The 19,314-nt window shown below is 39.3% G+C and overlaps 1 protein-coding gene across 3 annotated transcripts; it reads left to right on the forward strand.

Annotated features, from left to right (window-relative positions):
* The first annotated feature begins 281 nt into the window (after positions 1-281).
* Positions 282-18,160, forward strand: WEE1 (WEE1 G2 checkpoint kinase). Of its 3 annotated transcripts, none has more exons than XM_042958605.1 (12): positions 282-1,305; positions 2,766-2,971; positions 3,469-3,532; positions 3,720-3,892; positions 4,385-4,506; positions 8,126-8,272; positions 11,416-11,511; positions 11,599-11,684; positions 12,526-12,696; positions 12,796-12,941; positions 14,053-14,141; positions 18,014-18,160. In XM_042958605.1, the coding sequence occupies exons 1-12, from the start codon at positions 730-732 to the stop codon at positions 18,088-18,090; spliced, it is 1,953 nt and encodes a 650-aa protein (XP_042814539.1). In that variant the 5' UTR covers positions 282-729; the 3' UTR covers positions 18,091-18,160. The 3 variants fall into 3 exon arrangements, with proteins under 3 accessions (XP_042814539.1, XP_042814538.1, XP_042814540.1); XM_042958604.1 differs by lacking the exon at positions 18,014-18,160 and adding an exon at positions 17,736-17,967 and having other exon boundaries at positions 284-1,305; XM_042958606.1 differs by lacking the exon at positions 18,014-18,160 and having other exon boundaries at positions 285-1,305; positions 14,053-15,395.
* Positions 18,161-19,314: the final 1,154 nt, after the last annotated feature.

Raw genomic sequence — 19,314 nt, forward strand, 5'->3', positions numbered from 1 at the left:
GCACCGAAAGGACACGGGACTGGCAGGAGAGCCACGGTGGTTTCCTGCTCGCCCCGACCCGGAGGAACCCAGAAGTGTTCCCTGGCCCCCACCTCAGACCCGAGAGCGCTGAGGTACCACGAGCAAGCCGCCTCCAGGGTGGCGTTCGGCTGGGCCTAGTCGAGCCTAGCACCCTTCGCTCCTCCCAGAGGGCCGCCTCGGCTGCCCCGTCCGGCCCCGACCGGGCGGTGCCCGGCTGGGTTCCCGGAGGTCGGACTCCCTCATAGGCCCGTGGCGCCCCGCCCGCCCAGGCCGGGCCGCCGAGGGCGGGCGGAGCCAGCGGGTTCGCGCCAAAATCGCGTAGCTGATCCCTCCCCCGCGGGCTACGTCGCGCCCTCCTTTTTTTTCAAACCCCGGGCTGGGCGGGGATTGGTGGGCTGGGCACTCACGTGGTTAACGGTCGCGGGAAGCCGCGGAGCCCGAACCTGCGGCTGGACCTGCGGGGATACCAGCCTCGGCGCTCGGGCCGCCCCGCCTCCGCTGGACAGTCCGCGCCGCCGCTGCCGACCCCCGCCACCGCCGCCCGCAGTCCCGAGCGCTCCGGAGCCGCAGCCCGCCGCCGCGCAAGTCCGCCACCGCGGCGACCAGGCGCGCCCAGTCGCACGTGGCGGACCCGCCCCCTAGGCCGTCCCGAGTCCTCGACTCCGCGGGCTTCGGCTCTCCGGTCCTCGGCCCCGACCCCAGGGCGAGATGAGCTTCCTAAGCCGGCAGCAGCCGCCGCCGCCCCGCCGTCCCGGGGCTTCTTGCACTTTGCGGCAGAAGCTGATCTTCTCGCCCTGTAGCGACTGTGAGGAGGAGGAGGAGGAGGAAGAGGAGGAGGGCAGCGGCCACAGCACGGGGGAGGACTCGGCCTTTCAAGAGCCTGACTCTCCACTGCCGCCCGCGCGGAGCCCCACAGAGCCCGGGCCCGAGCGCCGCCGCTCGCCCGGCCCGGCCCCCGGCAGCCCCGGGGAGCTGGAGGAGGACATGTTGCTGCGAGGCGCCTGTCCGGGCGCGGACGCGGCGGGCGGCGGGGCCGAGGGCGACTCATGGGAGGAGGAGGGCTTCGGCTCCTCATCGCCGGTCAAGTCGCCGGCAGCCGCCTACTTCCTGGGCAGCTCGTTCTCGCCGGTGCGCTGCGGCGGCTCGGGGGACGCGTCCCCGCGCGGTTGCGGGGCGCGCCGGGCTAGCGAGGGCCCCTGCTCGCCGCCGCCGGACCACCCCGGCACCCCGCCGCACAAGACCTTCCGCAAGCTGCGGCTCTTCGACACGCCGCACACGCCCAAGGTGAGAGGACGCGGGGCCCGGGCGCCCCGAGCCCGCGCCCGCCCAGCCTTTTAAAAAGGCCGCGGCGCCAGGAGCCGAGCGCGGCGCTCCCCGGATTCGGTTACATAACCGCCCGGCCGCACCCCCACTCGCTCCCCTGAGCCGCAACAAAAAGTTGGCAGCCCCTCTTTTTGGCCCTGCCCAGAAGTTGTCCGTTAAGATTATGTAACTGAACAATGGGCCTCTTCTGGAACTTCTTCATCTTTCAAGATCGGCGCCGTCCAGGTGGCTGACGATTTCACGCCGGTCGAGTCGGGGCCGTGCCGAGCGTGTCAGCCCGGAGTGTGGCACTGATATAACGTGGTTTGGAAAGATGTTGGAGTGGTGCTGGCGCGGCCACCTGACACTCCCGAGGGCGGCAGCCATATGGTGCCTTTTAAACGCAGTGAGGTGCCCTGTAATTTGGGCGGCACACGCAGGAGTTCGGTTAAAAATTTTTTTCATGCGCTTACCGTTTCGTGTCATGTGGCCTTAAGGGGTTAAGTTGGAGGTATGCAGGGTGACTGCGCTTCGACTTGGGAGGAAAGGCTGGCCTTCCAAGCATTTCCAGTCGTAAAGATTCCTTAATTCAGGGTAGCTTTTAAGAATCTATTCGTGCATATTTATCGGGTAAGCGTTTGTTTACACCCTTGGGTTTGCAGTGCCTATGTGTGGTCAGCCTGACTAATGATTGGGGACAACCCAACTGTTAAAGCCAGCAGTGGTGGTGTTGTTTGGACCCTTGTGCTTTCAAACTGCTGATAACGTATCACAATGAAGGAGGTGTTCAGCACCTGTTTTTGAGTGGCAAGTGAGTATGCAGATTGCCACTTGTGGAACTTGAGAAGTAACAGATTTTGAAATGAACCCTACCTGAACTGAAGACAAGTATCATGTTTATAAGAGTAATATAGAAAATGGACCTTGTAAGTGAGTCGGGTTCAGTGCGGTTAATCATAGACCTTGGGAAGAAGTGTGGGTTTTTTTGGTTTTTTGTTTTTTGAGTGTTCTTGTGTATTAAGGACATGCCCAAGACAAGATCCCTTTGGAAGCGTGGGGAGGAGTCCAGGGAAGTTGGTTTTGAAAGCCCTATTTGGATGGGGGGGGGCGGGAGGGAGCTTTTATGGGGCTCCGTGACTGCTTTGTATTTTTAGATGGATTGAAAGAGTTTAACTTTTAGACTCTAGAATAAACTTAATTTTAGTCTGCATTTCTATTCTTTTTAGTGTTAGAGACCTATTTTATGTGGCTGTCTTTTTCAGAAAAGGTGATTGGTATCCACCTTTTACTGTTCAAGTTAAGCACTGTTTATTTTGCTTGAGATGCGGTGGATTGTGTTGCTTTGACCTACACTATCAGCCATGAGAAAGGCTTGTTGAAGGTTGGGTTGAGAAAGCGGTCTATAGAATTTAGATACTAAAATTTTACTTTTCCTGCCCTAGAGTTTGCTCTCCAAAGCTCGAGGAATTGATTCCAGCTCTGTTAAACTCCGAGGTGGTTCTTTGTTCATGGATACAGAAAAATCAGGAAAAAGGGAATTTGACATGAGACAGACTCCTCAAGTGAATATTAATCCTTTTACCCCAGATTCTGTGTTACTTCATTCCTCAGGACAGTGTCGTAGAAGAAAGCGAACACATTGGAATGAGTAAGTTATTTAGTTTGGTTCCCTAACCATCCAAGGTTGATTTGTGGTACTTATCAAAATTTAATTTCATCTGAATGACATGGAAATTTATACTCTGAAATTTTTCTGTTACTAGCACTTGCTTCCCAGGAGAGGCAGGTGGGAAGTAATCAGCTGTGGAGAAGAAGTGGTGTAAGAAAGGAAGGAATAAAAAGCCTAGATGGCTTGTAGGAAATCTGGTGTCAAAATGAAGCAGGCAGAGAGAGTTATTTATTATTTAGAAAGACTTAAATTTTGATATGTGCAGTGGTATTGGCTTGTAGTTAATCTGCATTTTTTTTCAGTAGGGACAGCATTTTAATCAGCTGAGGTATATCTTATGATTACAAAATTAAGTGCTTTCTTGTCTGTTTTTATTCATTAAAATGCATTTTCACTGTACATCTATCAGATAAAGTTTTGGATCTCTAGTTGATGTGTCTGTCAGATCTGATAGAAACATACATAATGTTTTCCAGTTCTTGTGGTGAAGATATGGAAGCCAGTGATTATGAGTTTGAAGATGAAACAAGACCTGCTAAAGTAAATAGCTTTTTATTTTTTTATTGTTTCTGAAATTTCATTTTCGACTTCTTACTTAACAAGTAACCATATATACATGTTAAATACGCATTCAAACATAAAACGTAATGATTTTTAAATTTCACACATAGGGCTATTATAGCAAAAAATCATTTTCGTGTCTTTGTGAATATACCCCTTATTGCAGAGAATCACAATTACTGAAAGCAATATGAAGTCACGGTATACAACAGAATTTCATGAGCTAGAGAAAATTGGCTCTGGAGAATTTGGTTCTGTGTTTAAGTGTGTGAAGAGGCTGGATGGATGCGTTTATGCCATTAAGCGATCAAAAAAGCCATTGGCTGGCTCCGTCGATGAGTACGTATTAAAATTTTTGTCTTTTACTCTTATTCCCTATGGTGTTGCAAATGTTAAGATTTTACATAACCAAGTAGTGAAATTAATTCTCTCACTTTTGAGAAGCCATAATAATTTAATCAGATCCTTTTCATTTTGTGCCATTAATTCTTACTGAACTTGGTAAAATAATATGAGTAGTCTGATTTTGAAGGCTAACTTAAATTTCTTTTTTCTGGGAGCATCCATGAATTCACAGTAAAATGGAGTTTTGTTTTTCCCGAGTCCTAGGGCCAGCAAGGTTCCTTCTTTGTAACTAGCATTTTTCTTTAATGGAAGCCTTTAGAAAAATCTGGTACAGAGTCTTAACACCCTCCCTCTCAAGGAAGTTATTTTTTCAGCATAATGATAGATAACAAGTCAAGTTTCTTTTATGAAGTTTCAGATAAATTAATTCAGTTTAGGCTTGAATAAAAATGATGTACCATTCTATCAATCTCAAATTTCTCCTAGGCAGAACGCTTTGAGGGAAGTATATGCCCACGCAGTGCTTGGACAACATTCTCATGTAGTTCGATATTTCTCTGCATGGGCAGAAGATGATCATATGCTTATACAGAATGAGTATTGTAATGGTGAGTAATACATTGTTCTGTTTGAAACTTGTGAGCTCAGAAAAATGAACACCGAGGAAATACTTATTTTTATCTGAAATCCTACTTTAATTCTGTGTTTCTTTTATTTCTTTTTTTATAAATTTTTTTAAATTAAATTTTATTTAAAAATTTTTTTAACGTTTATTTTTGAGAGAGAGAGAGAGAGTGCAAGCAGGGGAGAGACAGAGAGAGAGAGAGAGAGAGAGAGAGAGAGAGAGAGAGAATCCGAAGCAGGCTCTAGGCTCTGAGCTGTCAGTACAGAGCCCGATGCGGGGCTTGAACCCACAAACCGTGAGATCATGACCTGAGCTGAAGTCGGCCACCCACCCAACTGAGCCACCCAGGCGCTCCCCCCTTTTATTTCTTAAAATACAAAGATCAAGGAGCCTAACATGAATTTCAAGTTCATTGCCTACCTTGATGTTAAGTAAAAATTGTAAACGTCCCTTTTACCTCAGTAGTAGAATTGTGCATATTGTGTGCTGTTAGTCACACTGATTTGGAGAGGACAGTGGACTTGCCATATGTATTTTAGCATCCATAGCATGTAGCATAGTGTATGTGGGATATAGTAGTTAATAATGCAGGTTCAATGCATCTAGTCTTCCTTTTCCATTTCATTTTATGTGCTATTAAAACTGATACTGGTTTAAACCAGTGACAGTGACTCTCCATTGTTCTAACTTCAGCCATTTGTCCAAAGTATTCTATAATCTTGCCCCCATTCCCGTTTATCCAGCCTAGTGTACCACTAGAATCCACTCAGACTTTTTTTATTATGTTACACTCTTTTAGTTCTCTAGCTTTGCCTCTCTCCCTCATTTCCCCTCCAAACCAACAAAACAAGCATCTATAGAAGTTCAGTTTTGGACTTCTGGAGAGCTTTCGATTTCAGCAAGTCTTTTAAGGACCAACTTGGTTCCCCCCTTTTTTCATTAAACCTTAGTCAAAACCCTGGTCTCAATTCTGGTTCTTGTAAATACCTGTTATTAAATAGGTAAATCATTATATACACTGGATTTCCATTTCTGTGTATTTGAATAGTAGAGAATTTAGAATTTAGTGAATAGTTGAGAGGTGATTAACAATGATTTATGTTTGTGTTACTTATTTTTGTTGACTTTCATTATTTTTTCCTTAAATAAGACCAGCCATCTCATAGCTTGTGAATAAATAAGTGGTGTAGGTAGTGGATTCAGATTTTCAGTATTTAAAAACATTGAACAAAACAGAGGTAAAAGAGCCTTTTCTCATGCCTAATTTCTTACTGAACTGTCATTTTATTCTCTACACTTGAAAGAATTAAGTGCTCAGTATACAGCATTGCTGCTAATTTGTTTCACACATCTCTTGAAATGTTTCTATTCATATCAAAATATGTGTGTAGCTGTCTCTCATGGCCTTGTGGACTCTTCCCGTTTTTAACCTTCATTTTTCAGTTACTGTACTTAATATAGGACCGTCTGACCATGTCTTCTCTACTCCGTGTTTGCTAGATGCCATCTTCTAGTTTCTTTCTCTCTCTCACTTTGATGTGGCTGGTCCTCTTAACAAGGATTTCCGTAGCAGTCCGGGATCACAAATTTGTAACAATCTACCAAATAAATATGTGGTGGTGTAATTCAAATAATTTTGAGAAAACTCTTGGTCCTGGGGGGATAGGGAGAGGTGAGTTGTCTTGCTAACCTCTCATTATGAAGACTTTGTCCTAACAAAAACAAAACCTTGTCCTGGTATAAAGTTAAATTATAAAATAATCTTCTGAAGCAGTTTATTATTTTGGAACAGTATAAAACAAAGAATATACAGATCTTTAAAAAATAAATAGACCTGTGTGAAACAGGATTGCCTCAGTATAGTTCATTCTATGTAAATGAAAGCAAATAAGGCGATCTAGATACATTTGTGAACTCTTTTTTTGTGTCCTTTTGCCACCATTCTTCTCTCCACATAAAACTTTGAATGTCCTAACAATAGACCTGATCTTCAAATCCTTTTCCATAGTTTCACAGGGAAATGATTCTGTTATTTCATTTGTACATGGTGATTAATTGATATCCTTTACCATGACTAAGTTTCTTTATTATCTCAAACACTCATTTGCATTTTAAGTCTTTTGTCTTGGTTTGGTGAGAGACTGAAATTTTTACCCATGGTAAACAAGTGTGGAAAAATATTGATGGATAGGGGAAGAGAACCTGAAATATCAGTTGAGTGTCTTGCTCTTCTCTCACCTCTCTCTTTCTTTCAGCAATGAGATAGAAGGAACTGGCCTAGCTATAGGTGCTGGACCCACTAAAAAGCAACTGTATTCTATCTTATTAAACTTGGTCTAGGACTTCAAGCCCACTTGTCTGACAAGCTTATTGACCTCTCTTCTAAGCCCTCTTTTTCCTGAAGTTCAAAATTTGTACAAGTATGGAGAATATACTTAAGCCTAAAATATCGAGGTGTGTGATTTATTTTTATTTTTAAAACACATTGGACATTTTGCTATATTTAGCCTTTCCTGACTAACAACATGTATCAGTATACCTCCCTGATTTTATTACCCTGGCTCTGATTTTATTATTCCTAACTAAGCTTTAAACAGATGTGGTTTGTTTTTGGTTTTTGTTTTGTTTTGCTTTGTATAACTCCTCTTTTCCTTTAAGATAAGTTATAAACTTACAATGTTTTTAATAAAACTTGTATAAACTTACAAAGTTTTTTAAAAGTATAAACAAATTAGCTGGTTGGTTTGATTCTATAAAAGCAAGTTAAAACTATATTAAGACACTGGTTTTTACCTATAAAATTTATAGACTACTGTCAAGGGTGTGGGAAAACAAGTATTCTCATATATTAATGATGGGAGTATACATTAGTACAGACTTCTCTATGGGGGATTGTGTGTGTGTAAGTAAAACTGCCCCAGATTTGTCTTCCAAAACCCTCTTAGCTATAAAAATTTATCCTGTATATAAGATTAGTATCACACACACACACACACACACACACACACACACACACACACACACTTGAGCCACATACTAGTATTGTTTTATGATTATACATACTCTAAAAGCCAGTAGTTTTTTTTTCTATGAGATAAATTAAATGTATGTTGTATGACCAATGTACAAAGTTATTTCTTAGACTGTAGTATATAGTAGCAAAGGAAATTATTTTAAAATGTTCCTCAGGAGATTGGTTAGTTCCTTACCATTCACTTATACAGTGGAATTCTATAGAGACTTAGGAGAGAACAAGGTAGTCTTTGTGTATTAGTAAAGAATGATCTTCAAGATCATGAAAATGTTACCATTTGTATAAAAAGGAATTGAAAAAGATATATAAGAAACAAATAACATTGGTTTATTCTGGGAAAAAGAACCAGGTATGATGCTGGGGTATCTGGATGACACAGAGACTTTATATTTTATACCTATGTGAGTATATTACCTATTGAAAGAGTAAGATTTTGATATCACAAACAAGGAGGAGGGAATAGGTCCTATAAAATGTCACTTTCTTTGTTGAGTTTGTGAACATTCAGTAAAGATGGAGAAAAATATTTCAGAAAGAAGAAATTGCTAATTTTTTCCATGTTCGTTAGGTGGAAGTTTAGCTGATGCCATAAGTGAAAACTATAGAAGCATGAGTTACTTTACAGAAGCAGAGTTGAAGGATCTCCTTTTGCAAGTTGGCCGGGGCTTGAGGTATATTCATTCAATGTCTTTGGTTCACATGGATATAAAGCCTAGTAAGTATTACAAATTCTCTGACCTGTGTTCTTTAGTGTTATAGAGAATAAATGATTTCATTAAAACAACATGAAAACATACACGTCCATGGGGCACCTGAGTGGCTCAGTTGGTTAAGTATCTGACTCTTGATTCTGGCTCAGGTCATGATCTCATGGTTTGTCAGTTTGAGCCCCACAGTCAGACTCTGCGCTGTCATCACAGAGCTTGCTTGGGATTCTCTCCCCCTCTGTGTCTTTCCCAGCTCGCGCTCTCTCTCTCTCGCTCAAAATAAATAAACTTTATATGTATGTATGTGTATATATACATACATCTTACTGTGTTTTTTCATTGTTAGTTTTAAAAGAACTTTGAGCCACATGTAAGTATTGTTTTATGATTTCCAGACACCTTTTCCCTTGTTTTCCCAAAATATTTGAGACAATAAACTAATTTTTATTAAAAGTTGGAAAAATTTGCCACGTCTTATGGGAACTGTATAGTCATGAACTACGTAGTACTCTGATGGGGAGACTGAGAATCTGTTGTTTAAAGCCCTGCTCTTCTAGGGTGCCTGGGTGGCTCAGTCGGTTGAGCGTCCGACTTCGGCTCAGGTCATGATCTCGCGGTCTGTGAGTTCACGCCCTGTGTTGGCCTCTGTGCTGACAGCTCAGAGCCTGGAGCCTGTTTCGGATTCTGTGTCTTCCTCTCTCTCTGCCCCTCTCCTGCTCATGCTCTGTCTCTCTCTGTCAAAAATAAATAAACATTAAAAAAAAAAAAATTAAAGACCTTCTCTTCTGCTAGGCTATGAACCATAATCCTAAAGTAATGCTGGTACTGGTAATGGGGTTGTTAGAATCAAATGAGATATGTGAACATGTTTTTGGAAACTTAAGTCCTATACAAACGTGGTATTTCTAGCCTATATACCACGAAAGTGTTACTGTATTATGCAGAAAACAAATGGCACATGCAGTATGATTATCTTATATTAAAAAGATGCAAGTGCATGCTACAATGGCATTTTAGTGCAAATCCCTCTCATTTTGTTAAAATAACCTCATAATGTACATACTGTTTTAAAACTTGTCATCTGTCACCTCTACCTTTTTGTTTCAGTAAATTTTCATCTCCTTTAATACCCAGATCATGCTTAAATTTTCCCCAGGTGTCCCAGGTTCTTGATGGCTGATTTGTCCATACTAGTATCCATTTCAGGACTATGTTTTGCATCTGCTTCTATCCTTTTTTTTTTTTTTTTATGTTTATTTTTGAGAGAGAGAGAGCATGTGGATGAGGGAAGGCAGAGAGAGAGGGAGACACAGAATCAGAAGCCGACTCCAGGCTCTGACCTGTCAGCACAGAGCCAGATGCAGGGCTCGAACCCACAAACTGAAATCATGACCTGCGCTGAAGTCAGATGCCCAACCAGCTGAGCCACCCAGGCGCCGTAATTTTTTATAATTTTTTAAAGCTTATTTATTTTTGAGAGAGAGCGACAGCATGAGCGGAGGAGGGGCAGAGAGAGAGAGAGAATATCCCACGAAGACTCCACACTGTCAGCACAGAGCCAGTGCAGGGTTTGAACTCCCAAAACCATGAGATCATGACCTGAGCCAAAACCAAAAGCCAGACGCTTAACCGACTGAGCCACCCAGGTGCCCCTCCCTTGCATCATTTAGCTTATTCCTCTTTCCTCTGTATTTCCTACAAAGTGGAAGTTAAAGCTAAAAGGTTGATGAATTCAAGTATGAATTTTAGGCTAGGGGTGTGTGTGTGTGTGTGTGTGTGTGTGTGTGTGTGTGTGTGTGTGTGGTTTTTTTTTTAATGTTTGTTTATTTAAAGTTTTTTTAATGTTTTTATTTTTGAGAGAGAGAGACAGAGCAGGGGAGGGGCAGAGAGAGAGGGAGACACAGAATCCAAAGCAGGCTCTAGGCTCTGAGCTGTTAGCACAGAGCCCAATGCAGGGCTTGAACTCACAGACTGTGAGATCGTGTCCTGAGCCAAAGTCGGACACTTAGCCGACTGAGCCACCTGGGCACCCCCAGTGTTTATTTATTTTTGAGAGACAGAGCACAAGTGGGAGAGAGGCAGAGAGAGAGGGAGACACAGAATCCAAGGAAGGCTCCAAGCTGTCAGCACAGAACTCATGAGCCCATGACCTGAGCTAAAGTCTGATGCTTCACCGACTGAGCCACCCAGGCACCCCATAGCTAGGTGTTTTTAAGTTGACTTTAATGAAGTTTTTGGTTTTTGTTTTTTTGTCTGTGGAAATGTGTGATTTATGAGAAATTAAATCATTTTACACAACCTACTTTAATTCTGTAAGTTACATGAAGAATTTCTTACCTATGTGTAAACAACTCAGATTTTTATTTTCAAAAGGGAAAATATAATATTTGGACTGAAGGCAGTAAATATGAATTAGTAAGATTTAAATCACTCACACCTTGTATTAAGTGTCAGACGAACACAGTGGACCCTTATAAGTACCAAAAGTTGAAAATATTAAGGCATGTGAATTTTAAAATTTCAAATTCACAAATACCATCGTAAAGTAAGTTGTCCTATAAATAAAGTGAAGTTGGAAAGATGACTTCAGTAAATATAACATTTATGAACTCAGTATTACATTGGTAGAACTGTTAAAGTGAAAACTGTCACTGAAACTTACGTCAATCATAAACTTACTAGAATTTAAAGAAAAAAAGTATGTGTACAGCAGAAATGAACCACAGAGCTACATTGGGATGTAGATGCTGTATGGTTAGCCAAACTCAAGTTCTATTATTTGTATGTTTTGCACCAGCCTGTAGCATTAGGTTAAAATTTATAATTTTGTAGCATCACAAATTACTACATTATTACTTTTTGTATTGTTTCTAAGTAGTTAAAGCCGAAGATCAATGTGTAGATGACAAGGGTCTAATGCAGTAGTTTCCAAGTGTTCAAAGATCAGTACTAGGCAAGAAAATATGTTCCTAGAAAATATAACCCCAGTTCCTATCCCCTGAGATTCTTACTCTCATTGGCTTTTGGGGTAGAACATATGAGAATCTGTATTTGAAAGCTTTTGTGATGATTCTGTTGCACGGCCTTGTTTTTTGAGCTTTGGTTATAGTATTAATTGTTAGTGCAGCTTACATAATTAATTGTTTGACAGGCAATATTTTCATATCTCGAACCTCAATCCCAAATGCTGCCTCTGAAGAAGGAGATGAAGATGACTGGGCATCAAACAAAGTAATGTTTAAAATAGGTAAGAAAAAAAGATGACCAGATTATTACCTTAAAATAAAGTAAGAGGTTGTTTAACTCTTGACTCTATTTTTTTTAATACTTATAGGTGATCTTGGTCATGTAACAAGGATCTCTAGTCCACAAGTTGAAGAGGGTGATAGCCGTTTTCTTGCTAATGAAGTTTTGCAGGAGGTAGTTTTTTTTCTTTAATAATCCTGTTTGCTTTATAACAATGCAGACATTAAATTTTTAAGCTAATAATAGGTAAAATGGTCAAAAAAAAAAAAAAAAAGCCTAAACCATTAGCTGGGGTATTTAATTTAGCAAAATTCAGTAGAGGCAGAGATTTACAATATTCAACAATGGTGGAGTTGTGGTAGAAGACAATTTCTCATACATTACTATTGGAACTATAAAATGCCAAAACCTTTTTGGAGATCAAAGAGTTTGTGTCTATCAATGTTTTAAAATCCTGTACCCTTTGATCCAGAATTCCCATTTGAGAACAATGTAAGTGTTTAGCAGTAAGGGAACAAAAATAAGTAATGACATATAGTTAATAGTACTGTTTCAAAAAGAGTGTGACCAAAAAAAAAAAAAAGTGACAAAATATTTCGTGGTAAGAGTTTTGAATGCAAGTGGAACATGTAGAACAAATAAATTGTATGATCCCATTGTTCTTTTTATACGTGTATGTATATTTGTAACCTGTCCATATATACGTGTTTTGTGTTTTCATATGAATGCCCCCAGAAGGATAGGAGTTTCTAAGAGTTGAATCAAACCACTGAAAAAGAGAAGGCATTTACTTTTAGAAATGTATTTACCACTCCCCTCCCAAAGTATGTATTACTTTGTAATTTAAAAAAAACTCCTCAAATTTAGTTTTTTCTCTGAATAGGTCTTAAAAGTTAAATGTGGCATTGGATATTTCAATTTAGTTCTATTTCTCACTTAAGCCATCACTGTAATTTTACCTTATTTTGGGTGTTTTTATATTCCCTTAAAAAAAATTTTTTTTTTAATTTTACAGAACTATACCCATCTACCAAAAGCGGATATTTTTGCCCTTGCCCTCACAGTGGTGTGTGCTGCTGGTGCTGAACCTCTTCCTAGAAATGGAGATCAATGGCATGAAATCAGACAGGGTAGATTACCTCGGATTCCACAAGTGCTTTCCCAAGAGTTTACAGAGTTGCTAAAAGTGAGCTTTTTTTTTTGTATATAAAGTACTTTTTATTGAAATGGTTTAATGTTTTATTAAATTGCCTGTCTTTACCTTAATTTTACTTATCTTTTTAAGGTTATGATTCATCCAGACCCAGAGAAAAGACCTTCAGCAATGGCACTGGTAAAACATTCAGTATTGCTATCTGCTTCTAGAAAAAGTGCAGAACAATTACGAATAGAATTGAATGCTGAAAAATTCAAAAATTCACTTTTGCAGAAGTAAGTGAGGGTTTTTGGAATGTTTTAACTTTCATTTTCAAATTTTAATGAGATGACTTAGGCTTTTTGTCAGTGAAGGCTCTGGTGGTCTGGTATGCTATACAGTTAAAATTTGGGGATTTCTGCCTTAAATTAGTGTTTGTGATCTATTAATTTGTATTGTTCCTCAACTTTGAAATTATGGACTTAAGAAATGTTTTAAATTTTGATTATTTTATTTTATTTTATTTTTTGAGAGAGAGAGACAGAGTGTGAGTGGGGGAGAGGCAGAGAGAGAGGGAGACCGAATCCAAAGCAGGCTCCAGGCTCTGAGCCCGACATGGGGCTCAAACTCACGAACTGTGAGATCATGACCTGAGCTGAAGTCAGATGCTTAACTGAGCCACCCAGGCACCCCTAGACTTAAAAAAAATTTTAAGACTAGCAAGTATTTGCAAGTGGTAATAATCCCCAATCCCTTTGGCAAAAGCTAAGTGAGCCTGTACAGGTTTTTTCCCCCCTAAACGCTCACTATAAATTAACATTTTCCTTCATTTTTTGTTTATTTTTATGAAAGGATTAAATTCATGTCAATTAGGTTAGTAAATGAGTCTCATATTTGATCTGAATGACCTTTGATATTTTCACTAAAATGATTGGAATGTTAATTCTAATTCATTTGCTTTATTGCTGATTTTAATCTAATAAAACTGTCTTGAAATATTAAAAGGTTTATTTGCCACTAGTTTGATAGCCATCATAGTTCATACAAATAGGAAGTAGAATTTTCCTTTTATCTCTATTATATAGAGATAGTTTCACAATATAAATTAGTAGTGTTGTTTGAAATTATGTAAGATTTAGTGTCCTCTTTATTAGCATCTTTATTACTTGTGTTCAAGTGTATATGATATTTTAATTTTGAGAGCACAAAATAAAATCATAAATTTAAGTTGTTTGAGCAAAAGCAAAGTTAATATTGTAGTTTTTTCCTCAGTTATATCTTTAGAATAATGATGACATGCTAAGATCTCCCAACTGACAATATAGTTATATGTTTGGCCTCCTATGATCCCTTCCTGGGATTAAAACAATAGGTGAAAAGTCTTGTTTCCTATTTTTATGTTCTTAGAGAACTCAAGAAAGCCCAGATGGCAAAAGCTGCAGCTGAGGAAAGAGCACTCTTCACTGATCGGATGACCACTAGGTCCACCACCCAGAGTAATAGAACATCTCGACTTATTGGAAAGAAAATGAACCGCTCTGTCAGCCTTACCATATACTGAACTACTCATTTCCCACCTCCCCCAAAAAACTGTGACAAGAGGAAGCTAGGTTGAAATCACTGCTAGAATCCAGTTTGCAAATTACTTTCTCAATCGGTGTCAGTAGTTTTACTGAAATACCTTTAGGACTTTTACTTGTGAATTACAGTTGAAAGCTGTATTTTGACCATTGCTATATCAGGCTTTCGTCTAGTCTTACTAGTCTGTCTTCTGTAGGATGTCAGTCACTGTTGGATGTTACACCAGCCTTTCCAGGGTTAACCACTGTGGTGGTGTGCTGCTTATGGTTTGCTGTTGCATTGTAATAAAAGGTGACTTTCCCTGTAGTGACCTGTAAAAAGGACTCAAGGGCTTTATTACAAACATATTCTCCCTTTGAAAAGGGAAATGCTAAGAGACTCAGTACTACTCAGCCTTCAGTGTACCTGTGTGTCAATCTTCTATTTCTTTTTTTTTTTTTAATTGTGAATTATACTTGTATATCCAACTGGGAGCACTTTGTAGGCACTGCATGAACCATGGAATGATAATTCTGTGGAAGTATTGCCTTGTGAATTTGCTGCTATTTTAGTTTTGTCCTTGCTGTAAAATTGTAGCATTAAACAATCATTGTTGTTAATAGGCTTTTTTGGAAAACAATTATGTGAAATATGTAGCTGCTCTTGATGACAAGCAGCTATTTGCCTTTTTTTCCTTTGAACTTTGAAGCTAGTGCATTGGAGTAATGCACCTTTTTTTTCCCTTTTGGATTGCTGTATTAATGTAGTATAATTATTACTGGTTTTGTAATTTTTCCTGATAATGCCCTTCCCTGACCCTTTTTAAAAATGTTCTCTCCCTCCACCCAAGTTTTGTACTTGATTGTATTGTTAGTCTGTTTTTAAATGTTTTCCCCGGTTTCTCTTCAATATTTGTGTATATAAACTAATCTTGGCGATAGTGTACATAGCTGTTTGTAATGCCAGAATGACTTCTGACTATTCCAAGCTTTTCACAAAATATATTTTATCAATGATTAGCCATTTGACTAATAATACTGGCTAACCAGACATTGCAGAAGCAAAAACAATATAGAATTTGTCTGTCGTATGTTTGCCTATTAATTTTGGTTTGAAACATGTTTGCACATGTCTGCTTGACTTGTGTTTTACTAACATTGATTGGCATATTAAAAGTCACTCTGAGCTTACCATAATTGTCTAAATCTTGTGATGCCTGTTTTCTACTATTTTATGTCTACTATCACATTTTAACATTTAGAGTATAATGTATATAAAGTACTAAAAGCAGAGGACACATTTTTGATAGAATATGAAACATTTATTGTTTAATGATGAGCTTTAGTCTACATCAGTTACATTTTGTGATTGAAGAAAAATTTGTCCATCAATCATAAATGTTTTTCATTTGTCATATTTAATATTTGTTCATCACATTGTATATTATACATTTGATCTGCTAGAAATGTAATATAATGTAGGTTAAAATAGCTTTAGATTATTAAGTGGATGTAATGACTCATAATTTTCTAATTTGAGCTGAGTCACAGAAGAGAGCTTTAAAATGAGGTTGTAACTCAGTTGAACTAGGCTGGATTTTTTAAGAATTAAGAGTGCAGATTCAAGTGATAAACAGTGCTAATTCTACGTGACATCTTTTTCTGATGTAGATTAGAACCAGAGTAAGGTCACACACACACAAAAAAAGATGTTACAAGATCCTTGTGCTTTCTGATCATGGGTAAACGATTTGTTTGATTAGGGTCTATTTCTCCCACTATAAACATTTCTAATAACTTTATTCAGCTTTTAAGCCTATGGCATGCTAAAATGCACATTTTAGAGGTGTGAAAGGAATTAGTGTAGGCAGGAACAGTAGAGAAGAAAGCTGATCAGTGTGGGTGACAGCCTAAAAAGCTGCAAAGACTGGAGTAGGTAACACATTTCAGTAGTCACTGATGACAAAGCTATAAAAAGTATAATTGGTGTATATTGGGATCACTCAAAGTCAAGGTGCATTTTTCAAGTGCACTAGCTTCAAAGAAAAAAAATCAGGTGTTTTTCATCAAGTTGATATTTGCAGTAAAATTTTCACATATTGTTTAAAAATATTAGATTAAGTAGGAAAAAATTGGTTTTCTAAGAAGGAATTCTTAAACCATTTGAAAGCTGAGGAGAGTTGGGCTTATATTCATTCACCACAGGATACTTACATTGAGTGCCTTCTATGTGCTAATTAGTAGCCCAAAGACCAGTAAAAAATAGTCTTTGCCCCTTGGTACTCAGGATAAAATAGGGGAGACCCAGGTAAACATAAAATGACAAAATGTAGTAAGTGCTATGTTGGAGGGATTCTACAGTTAGAGTGGTAGCTCAAAGGACAATTACATAGTTTGGGAAGATGCTGGTGGTAGAGCAGTGAGTAGATGCAGGGGATTACATGTAGACTGGTTTCACAGCTATTGTTCTGACTCAGGGTAAGAGTAAAGAGGGCCTGAACTAGGACACATGGGATGGACATGTGGATGGACACATGGGAATAGGGTTTTCATTAGCTGGGAACACTGCACACTGAACAGGTTTTGTTTGTTTTTATAACAGAATGAGAACTTGTTAGCATAACACCAGGAGGAAGCTACAACTGCTACTATTGAAGCATTGAAGAATTTTCCAGAAAAAACTGGAATGCAAAGTTAAATGCCTGTTATTTTTTGAGACATATGTAACAGATAAAACTGTTTTGGAAAGCTTACTTTAGTAAGGAAGAAGCATTTTAAATATTGACTATGCAGTTGGGTAGGAGGAATCCTACATTGCAGTTGAGTGCAAATGGAATTGTTGCCTTACGTTAACTTGTCACGAATCCAAGGCAGTCCCCTTTAATTAGTGAGCTAATGTCTTGAAGGGCCAATTCTGAAGCTTTGGTTTTCATTTTCACTCTGTTCCAGAGGTCAAGAAATAATGGCATTTAAAATATTGCTAACAGCTTAATGCTTTAAGCTGTCTTCTAATTCTTAAAGCAGAAGCAGCATCCTGACATTAGAGTAGTTTTCCTTCCCAGTTCATCTCCACAAAGCATCTCCCTGACTTTAGCCAACAGATCAAATAAGTCATTGCATCCTTAAGGTATATTTATTTGTGAAATTTTTAAAGGCCAATGAAAGCGGTCGACAAGGAGGATAGATCAAAAAAGAATTTTGAAAGTGTTTTGGATATTGTGAAAATCCTAAGTGAAGCCTGAAACTAGGAATTTGGAGGAACCTGCCTCATTCAGTATTTTGAAGGCATTTGTAGAACCGTAAAAAGCATCAATGAACTGATTTGACATTGCAGAGTGAGTGGATCTAGAAGTTTCTCCTGCAAACCTGGTTGTATTGTTAGAAATCTCTCAGAAGCTCAGCAAGGTAGATTTTTGTAAAACTGGAGGAGTAAGACATCATTGAAACTTACCCTTTCCCAACATTAAGCTTTTAAAAACTTTGAGAAGCATTCATCTGAACATCATTGAACTTTTTTTTTCTTTGTGGCAGATGACCCTAATTTTCAATGCAGTTCAAAGGTCTGTGGAGTAAGGAAAAATATCTATGTATGCTCTAGGAAGATTTACCAGGAAAAGATGACATGTTCTGTCCAAACTTCATTAAACTAAGAGTCTAAGAATCCTCGGCCAGTCCAGCCTATGAAGAAAAATACCTCAAGGAACATTTATATCATAGTTCATATTGTTTAGTTTTATATGGTTAATAAATATTTTGAAGAGCATTATATTTGTTTTGAGTTTTGACATTCTTATGAAACGGGTTTCCAGGTCTGGAATTCCAATTTATGCCTACCAATCCATTGTGCCAATGGGAAATTCAGTGTACAATGCCTCCATTAGGATGATTATCCAGAGAGGGGTCACCTTTTTGCAGATGAAGAGGCTGAGGTAAGTTAAATAACTTAGGAACTCAGTTTGGTAAGTAGAAAAGACGGAATTCTGACTCAGATGTTATAGCAAAGAAGCCTGCTTTTTTCAAGACATGTGGAAGTTGATAAATACTATTTAAAAGAAAGAATGCAGGCAACAAAGAGAAAAGAAGGGGCAGTCTGAATATTGGGAAAATTGGGAAGTCTGGTGTCATGGAAACTAAAAGAGAAGTTTGAAGGAGAAATTAAGTGTGACTATATACAGAAAAGATGAAGAAGTGACTCAAAGCTCCCTGAAGGCATCTAGAGTGGAGATCTTTTGTGAGCAGTTTCACTAGAGGGGTAAACAAAAGCCAGATTACAGTGAATTGGGATATAAATGGGAGATGAGCAAATAGAGACAACAAGTATAAATCATTTTCAAGGAACATGGCTTGAGAGAGAAGGGCAAGGGAGGAGAGGACTATAGTTAGAGGAGAACTGGGTTTTGCTGTTTTCACTACCACTTGTTGATCATCTATTATGTGCTAAGTGTTTTACAAACATATAATTTAATCCTCATAAAAACTATGACAAAATCCCCATTTTGCATATGAGATTTAGATAGGTAAAAGGAATTTCCCACATGATATTGCTACAAAGTTTCAGGATTCAAATTTAAAGTGTTTGCCTTGGGGGGCACCTGGGTGGCTCAGTTGGTTGAGCCTCTGACTCTTGATTTCAGCTCAGGTCATGATTTCATGGTTCGTGGGATCAAGCCCCACATTGGGCTCTGTGCTAACAGCTCAGAGCCTGCTTGAGATTCTCTCTCCCTCTCTCTGCCCTCCCCTGCTCACACTCTTTCCCTCAAAATAAATAAACATTAAAAAAATATAAAGCATCATAAACATTAAAAAAATATAAAGCATCATAAAGAAAAAAATTAAGGGGCGCCTAGGTGGCCCAGTCAGTTAAGCATCTGACTGTCTCAGGTCACAATCTCATGATCTGTGAATTTGAGCTCTGGGTCGAGCTCTGTGCTGACAGTGCAGAGCCTTCTTTGGATTCTGTCTCCCTCTCTCTCTCTCTCAAAAATAAATAAACATTAAAAAAAATAAAAAAGTGTTTGTCTAGGGGCACCTGGTGGCTCAGTTGGTTAAGCGTCTGACTTGATTTCAGCTCATGTCATAATCTCACAGTTCCTGAGATGGAGCCTTGTGT

This window comes from Panthera tigris, chromosome D1 (assembly GCF_018350195.1).
Source record: "Panthera tigris isolate Pti1 chromosome D1, P.tigris_Pti1_mat1.1, whole genome shotgun sequence".
Classification (NCBI taxonomy): Eukaryota; Metazoa; Chordata; class Mammalia; order Carnivora; family Felidae; genus Panthera; species Panthera tigris.

Excerpts from the sequence above, each read along its gene's own strand:
- WEE1 (XM_042958604.1), top strand. The coding sequence starts at position 730 with ATGAGCTTCCTAAGCCGGCAGCAGCCGCCGCCGCCCCGCCGTCCCGGG. Across the intron at positions 4,507-8,125 it reads ACAGAATGAGTATTGTAATG|GTGGAAGTTTAGCTGATGCC; the intron begins GTGAGTAATACA and ends CATGTTCGTTAG. Across the intron at positions 14,142-17,735 it reads CACTAGGTCCACCACCCAGA|ATGACCCTAATTTTCAATGC; the intron begins GTAATAGAACAT and ends TCTTTGTGGCAG.